This window comes from Perca fluviatilis, chromosome 4 (assembly GCF_010015445.1).
Source record: "Perca fluviatilis chromosome 4, GENO_Pfluv_1.0, whole genome shotgun sequence".
Lineage (NCBI taxonomy): Eukaryota > Metazoa > Chordata > Actinopteri > Perciformes > Percidae > Perca > Perca fluviatilis.
Genome location: NC_053115.1, coordinates 20,778,446 through 20,786,541, shown reverse-complemented (window position 1 = coordinate 20,786,541; position 8,096 = coordinate 20,778,446). Strand labels below are relative to the sequence as shown.

Below are 8,096 nucleotides of genomic sequence, written 5' to 3'. Positions count from 1 at the left end.
TTTAAGAAGAATCAGCCACAGAAAAAGTTTAGAACACAAAGTGACTGAATTTAATAGAGAATTGGAATGATCCCTTCTGCCAAAAAAAGCTTAATGTAAAATCAAAAGTTGGATTCTAAGCAAGTGACATGTCTGAGTTCTGGCTTAGAACACAACAATGCCTTTTCGTGCCACAGCCATGCTATAATGTGTGTCGCTCAAACACTAATCACAAACCACACGCTTTGTTAATTCATCTGGCACTTGACCTTTCCTGCCCCCAACAGACATTTAAAATGTGCAGCCACAGTTGCTATAGTCACCACCAATGCTGTCGCTTAGCAGCTCACCTACAAGTAAACCAGGTGAAAAGGTTTGCAGATGACCTCATAGCTCCAACTGCTGCCTTTTGTTCCATTAAGACAATTGTAAATCAATTGCTACAAACCTACAGAAATGGTTACTGCCTTGCTGAGAGGTTATATGGTGGCTATTGTAACTACAGCTGAATTAGTAATGATTTGACCTCTAATTCTCTGTGTGGCTCACTGTGGTTTCGGCTCCATGCCTAACCACATGGACTCAAGTCAAGAGTAAAACACTTGCAACATTCTTAAGTGCTTAAAAAACCTGTTGGCACAAAGCTGGCTACTACAGAGCATCTAAGGAGTCATGCAGGAGGATAACGTGTTTTAACCAGGAAGAGGAAGGCAATACACTGTACACAATGTATTGCCAGTCGACTATTGTAAGTCACTCTTCTTTCTCTGGATAGAGGCCAGTCACAAAAAGGCACAGCATGAGGGTGTGTGGGTGATAAAACAGGTCAAACAGCGGAGTTGAGATTTCAGGCTTGATAGATTCAAGAAACAGAATAAAGCAGGTTCATAAATAATTCATTTTATTTTGCTTTCTTTTTTAAAGACTATATACTTATCAACTATTCATAACAAATGGAATTGTTAAATACTGTACACAGCATACTGTATTCTCCCAGTGCATGTCTTCACCACAGCAGAGAAGTTATTTCTTAAACTAGTCTTCATTCAGTTTTATTATTTCTAATAAGACATGAATACCTTAAGATTAAATAGTATCAGTGTATGATGTAAACATTTTTCAGACATTTAAGTCAAAAGCAACATTGTGTTGGCAAGGTTTTGTGAGCAGGAGGGAGAGAAAAAGTATATTTCATATTTGACCTTAACAGTTATGTTTCCCAAACTGAACACCGTGTTCGATACAAAGGGTTACTTCAATACGTGTGCTACATTTACTATATCATCCTGATGCTTCTTGAATCATCTACAACAAAAATGCATACATTTTCTAGGCTGCCAGCAGCCAAAGTCTCTCTGACCACACCCACTGCAATCATGTAAGGCAGGAATGCATGAGCAGAACAGGAAAGTCTGTGTCAGGTAGGTAAACCCTGCACTGTCTGTGTAATGCGTCTGTATTAACATGTTAGCCCAACAACTTCGTGATCTAAGATCTGCGTGATCTAAAATCTCTATTTAAGGAAATCCAGGTAGAATTGACTTTGTCTTACACTTAACTGAATTTAAATTGTATGTCAAGTCACATATGGAGCGGTTACTTCATCTTTTGTAGATTATAATTTTAGATGTTGCCTTTAATAAGTGAAATACATGATTTATTTCAAAAGGGAGGTACAGTAGTACTTTGACGCAAATTAGTTCCAAGCAATGAATCACAGCTTGACAAAGCTATGCTCCTCCAACTGTTTGATAAAATTTCGGTAAGGATAGCATACATTCCCTTAATGTTCAACAGGTCAGTTTCTGTGCAACAAAACAGACCTGGACACTAAAAGAAAGCAATTACTTTTTAGAGGGCTGTACTCAAACGCAGGTGCTGCAAATAAGCAGAGCACAGTAACAAGTATAGTTGACAGTTTTCTACCAATTGTAGAAAGCCTTTTTATAAAGTCTCACCAGAACACTTTTCCAACTGCTGTTCACATGCACGTATGCACAAACACGTCCATGCACATACATACACACAGACACACACACACTCACTCATTAACCAACAACTACACCATTTAAGCTGCACTAAACATTCCAATGGAACATGCGTAGCTACCAGTAATGCACCCACATCTTAGTACAAAATATACCATGTGGAAAACAACATTTACACAGATAGAGTGGCCTAAGTAAAACTGAAACTTCATCAAGGCAGGGAAACCATATCGTGTTGATATATAATAGCAAACAGAAAAGAGATTTGTGTGCTAGCATCCTTCATTTTGTTAAAAATTAACTGTCCTTGTATTTAGACTTCATACATTAAGTTATACATGGTTACATTACTGACCTGTCTCTTGTGAGATACATAAGCAGCATCAATGCATCTCACAAAACATCCTTAACCTTCCAGACACCGAAAACACTGAACACACAAGGTTCAAGGCCCGCTTGTACCTTCTGACTGTACCACATCATCAATAAAAACAGCACAATATTGAATGTCATGTAATAAAAAGCACATCAAAAATAAGATCTACAATGTTGAATTTTGCCCACAATCTATTGTCAGAGATACAGTTTTTACATGAAATATCTCGGTTGTGATAGCTATTCCAACATTACCAGTAACTGATTACAGTGCGCACACACCCTGTGTGTTCAGAATACATAGAGGTTAAAAAAAAGAAGGTAAAAGCAGCGGTTTGAGGGTTGATAGCGTCCAGTTTCACCATTTTTCAAGTGGTTTTTGCTCATTTACAGTAGAGTCCTCTGCTACTTCCACTAAAACTTTTTAATCTAAATCCACATGTGCTTTCCCACTGGTGTGACAGTCCCAGTCTGAGTCTGATCCATCTGTATTGTGAGCTCCAGGGCTGTTAATGACACGAAGAAATCGCTGAGGCAAGAGATAGTAATGTGTGGTGCTGGCCTTTTTGCCGTTCTCCATAACAGGGAGGATGCAGGGGGAGCCCTCACTGTTCTGTCTCTGTAAACCCCGACAGCTTACATACTTAGGATCCGGTGCAAAGCTTTGGGTGGGTGGCATCACCCCATTAATGTATGTGGGGAGGCTCTTGGGGCTGGGGGTGCGGGAGCTGCTTCTGGACAAAGGTTCCCTTGGGGGCACCTTGGGTGGTTTGTCCTCATCGCTGTAAGCCCCTGACGAGACCTCTGCTGACCAGCGGCGATAGTCTCCTGTCTTGATTGTTCGAGGAGGGATTGGGGGTGGCACCTCGGGCTTATCCATACTTTGGGTGTGGCGTTTGTGGCACGTGAGGCGCAGCAGCGAGGGCTTGTTAAAGGATCCAGCTGGGCCAGAGTGCGATCGTCGTAGCCTCCTCTGAGCTTTATCCTGCTGTCTCTGACAGACCACTGGCTCAGGTGGTTCCTGTCGCTGCTGCTCATACTGTTCCCGCGCTTCCTGCGGATGATGTGCTTGATGCTGCTGTTGGGGCTTCCTCTGGCTTTGCGGCCCTAATGGCCCATCGTAGTAAGCATAGTTAATCTGGCCGCAGTCCCTGAAGCTCCTTCGACTGGGGACTCCATATCGAAAAGGAGACAATTTTGGACACTGATCAGACACCAGGCAGCGGCTGTCGTCCGAACTTGTAAAAAATTCTACCTCACTGTCCATAGCCTGCTCAGGAGAGATGTCGGTTTGTGGAGGGATGGGGGGCAGAGGCTTAGAGCATCTGCCTGGCGTCTGTGGGGGACTGCTGCACTCGTACACTGAGAGCCTCTGGAATGAGGGAACCACCTGGTCGTCATCAGCAGGACTTGGGGTGGATGGTTCAGCACTGCAGGACAGGGAGAGATGGGAGGGCCGGGATTTCTTTGGAGGTAATCTCTGTGAGCTGAAACTGTGTTTATGTCCTGTCAGAGATAGAAAAAAAATGAAACAGACCCATCACATTAATGGCACAGTATAAAACTGTAAAAACAATTTACTACTCCACTGGACTCCTATCTTTCTCTACATTTCTGGAAAACCACTTACTATATCTAGTATGTAGCAGATGATTCAAAGGAACAACACATCCAATGCAGCATTTGGGTATTTCAGAAGACCTGCACTGTGCAGATGACAGATCATGCACTTACTTTCATGACTTAGAGACGGTGGAGGTGGCCCCTTATGCTGGGCACGAGAGCTGTGATCTGTGTGTGCAGTGTCCATACTGAAGTAGAAGCTGTTAAAAAAGAAACATTAGATTAGTACCAGTTTAAGAGCTACATAACATTTCATCGTAATTTGCAATAAATCTCAGACTGACCTGAACCATAAAAGTGCAGCATGTCATGCAGATTTGAAATACTGTCCCTTTCTAAAAAATCTTCCCCTAAAGGACTGCTAGTTGTGGCACCTGAACACTCACTTGTCCAGCTCATGGCGATAGCTCCAGGAGGGTTTGGCCATGCTGTGACAGTAGCTGCCCCTCAGGAAGGGGTTTTCTATGGGAAATGAGATCTCCTGGGCAGTCAGGCCCACTGTGGACATGCTCCAGGCACACTCGGGTCACATCAAAGTCAGGAAACACTCAGATCGCCCGGCTGGCTGCCCCTGCTTCTGGTGTACCTGTAACACAGCCAAGACACAGCAATGAATGACAGTGAAAGGAGGTTGAAAGCAAAAGCAGATGAAGAGAAACAGAACGTGTAGCACATTGAAAAAATGCTCTCTGAAAGCAGAACTCACATCCTCTACTGAAGCAAAAAACCTGATATTATAATAGAGTGCAAATAACACATCTCCCCCTTTCTGCTGCCCACCACACCAAATATTTAGTTATGGCCTTTTGCTTATTATTCTTTTCCCTCTCATAAGACAAGACAACAATCTTCTATGACAGAGGTGACAAAAGCTTGACAAAAAGTTTGACAAGATTTTCGGTCACTTATGTCCCACAAATGATGAGGACAGAGCACTTTATCATTCATAATGTTCTGTTCAGAGTATTTTACAAAGAAAGCAGAAAAACAGTAGATAGACCAAAATAACTAACAAAGATAGTGATGTAAAAATGTTGTTATAATTTACAGATTGTTTTGTTGTTCGTTCTTCAAGTCTACTTTATTCAAACATTAGCCTGAAGTAGATGACAGATAAAAGTTAGAAGTTAAGTTGTATAAAGTGGAAACAGTGAGAGCAATTAGTGCTTTAGTTTTGATTTATTTGACAGTACACATATGTTGATTGATATATAAATACAATTGTTAATTGTTAACAGCTCACTGAATGATCTTTACATTTCAACTCTATATATAGGGTCTATAGTAGGGCTGGGCGATATGGAGAAAATCAGATATCGCGATATTCTTGTCCTTATACCTCGATGTCGATATTGTGGCGATATTATAGGGTTGACAATCGGTGCTTTAACAAAATATCTTCACAATGAGATTTAAGTTAAATAATCTTCAGTAATGTAGATATAATGACTAAGTGGGTAAAGGTAAAAATAATAGAAAAAATTTTTTTTTTTTTTATTTTATCAGGGGGGGAAAAAAGTTTGGGCAGGTAAAAAACACCCTTTCTGTAGTGGGCCTTTAAAACCAGGAAAAGACAACACTTAAGCCATTTACGATATTACGATTTCCAAAATCTAAGACGATATTTAGTCTCATATCGCAATATCGATATAATATCGATATAATATCGATATATTGCCCAGCCCTAGTCTATAGAAGTCTAAATTTAACATAACAATCTTAGGTGTGAACTCATTAACCAACTTTCAGACTTCTCTTTCTACAGACTGTACCTCGACTCTTAATATGTTTACAGTTGATTTTAAACTTGACTGTGCTGTACTCCAGTACTGCAATCTTGCTTGTCCTGAACGGCAGAAGAAGGGGATCCTCCAGTTACCATAGATATACCTGATGTTGCAAGAACTCCTCCAGTTAAATGACCCGAATGTCCGTGTCATGTCAAGTATGTGTCAGGGCTGAGTAAACAATGTGTACAATATTCAGAGAGGAGGAAATCTGGCAGCATATTGATATTTCTGGGGTCAGCAATACAGTGGAAGCAAAATCTGATCTGAATGTCTTGACTCACACTGGATTAACCAGTTCAGTATGTCACAATCTGTGGCGACATGAGTTTAGAAAGTGTTATTATAAAGTATACAATGCCTATTATAGGTGTATTTGTTGTACACCATGTGTGAGTTCACTGACACCAGCCGTGCATTGTTGCTTTGGCGCTCTATCAGAAGTCCTATTTTTCAGAATGCAGTAAAACAGGTGCATCCATTGGCCTGGTGGTCATCTCTTCTGGAGACCACAAATGAGGTGCTTGCACACCCAGAGACAAGCTGTCTTCCTTATAATGTTGGAGTGATGACTGAGAAGAACACGGCCCCCTCGCTCCTGGTCTCCTATGAGCCAAATTTATGTGCTGCCCTGACAGCTGGGGAGAAACAAAGCTCTAAAACAACAGGAAGCCTGGGTCAGCAGCATTAGCCAAACTGCCCAACAAGGCATGCACTCCACATGCCCAGGGCTGTCGATTCGGTTCGGCGGGGATGGGAAGCAACATGATCCTCGATAATGAACCCCGGGGGGCTTGTGCTTCCTCTTGCAACAGGTGCAAAGCCAGTTCATCCTGGCAGTTAACCAGAGGAGCATTTACAGGCAACAGAATTAAACAAATTATGTTTAGTCATGCAGAGCATTAACCCTCTTAAGATGGAATTCTTTAAATCACTTAAATCAGATCATTTAACCAGAAAATGTGAGTCTTTATGGTGAAGTCTGGCCTTTCTGTGTAGGCCTATACAATAGCCTAGGTGGACAGGCTCAATGCCAGTGCGAAGATAACACAGGGCCCATGCTTACTGGAAAGGAGGAGGTCTGATTGGTTAGCTGTGATGTAAAACATCAGGAGATAGTTTTCCTTTGATTCAGGATTGTAGTAGTCACACACAGACCTTGAAAGAAGGAGTTCACACCCCGCTCATGACATCCCTGCAGCCATTTCAGAGCAATCATACCCGCTCTACCTGTGCGGCAAGCAAACAGCGCGCACACCCCCTCACTTTACCGGATTGAGATAATAATGGTTAAAAGCCTTCTAGCATGCAGGTGACTCACACCACAACACACAAGTCAGCTATCTGGCAAGGCCGGGTACTGATGACACAGAATTGATTGTCATGTCCATTTAGTTTAAGCGGAAAAGTTACACATAGATACTGTAGACTAAATAAAAGAATCATACCAGGTTATAGGTTTGCAATCGACCCAAACTTGTCTAAGGGATAGAACATTTAATATTTCGGTCTATCATAAAAGATGGCTAGATGTGTGTGTTAATGTGTTAATTTTGTCAGAACTTTTTAAAACTCGTTATGTCGGCTTAAAGACAATTTACACCTCTAAATGGCTTAGAATATACTTTTTTTTTTAAATACATATAATCCCAAGAGGAGCTCAGGTTGCATCAATGAGTGGAGTCTGTCGTGCTGGCACCAACATACAAAACAATAGACAAGACTTACAGCAGCCAACACCAGACATTTCAAATCACTTTCTGAACTCACCTAAATAACTTCACAGTTCTCCTCCGCTGACTTACTCCTAGACTCCTCTTTGGTGGAATATAGCTCCTCGGTTTCTTTGGTTTGATTTGAGTCTATAGTCTTCTGACTGTATCAGGGACAGGACGCCAGCGAATTGGTGGAGCTCCGGCTAAACTGTGCCACTTTAGATAAGTCAAGTGTTGTAGTGAGCAATAGGCTTATGTCTTCATATAAGCTCCACCACACGAAAGACGCACTGGCTCCGCCTCGCACACTTGCCCTTAAAGGCGCAGTTTTCATTTTTACATGTCTCTCTGCAGCGTTTAGTCTATGTACATCAGGACAGGCTGAGTGCATATGGGATGGCAAAATCACCCACAGGTCTAATTTGAGCATTAAGTTAACTTGATGTGATCAAAGTCTGCTTTTATCCCTAGGACGGAGCAGGTGTGTACACAAGGATAAAATTAGCTCATAAACTGTTACAGTGGGATGGGGGACATGCATTAAACAGTACACATCTCAACAATTAGACATGCAGCTGCTCTGTGAATACATTTCAGCGGAACAGGGATTGGTTGATGCAGTGGAGTGA

The 8,096-nt window shown here is 41.8% G+C and overlaps 1 protein-coding gene across 2 annotated transcripts; it reads right to left on the bottom strand.

Annotated features, from left to right (window-relative positions):
- Positions 1–863: 863 nt before the first annotated feature.
- errfi1a (ERBB receptor feedback inhibitor 1a) lies at positions 864–7,722 on the bottom strand. Of its 2 annotated transcripts, XM_039798385.1 has the most exons (4): positions 7,523–7,722; positions 4,352–4,551; positions 4,077–4,165; positions 864–3,848 (listed from the first exon to the last, which is right to left on the bottom strand). In XM_039798385.1, exons 2-4 carry the CDS (start codon positions 4,471–4,473, stop codon positions 2,767–2,769), a joined length of 1,293 nt encoding a protein of 430 aa, XP_039654319.1. In that variant the 5' UTR covers positions 4,474–4,551; positions 7,523–7,722; the 3' UTR covers positions 864–2,766. The 2 variants fall into 2 exon arrangements, with proteins under 2 accessions (XP_039654319.1, XP_039654320.1); XM_039798386.1 differs by lacking the exon at positions 7,523–7,722 and having other exon boundaries at positions 4,250–4,382.
- Positions 7,723–8,096: the final 374 nt, after the last annotated feature.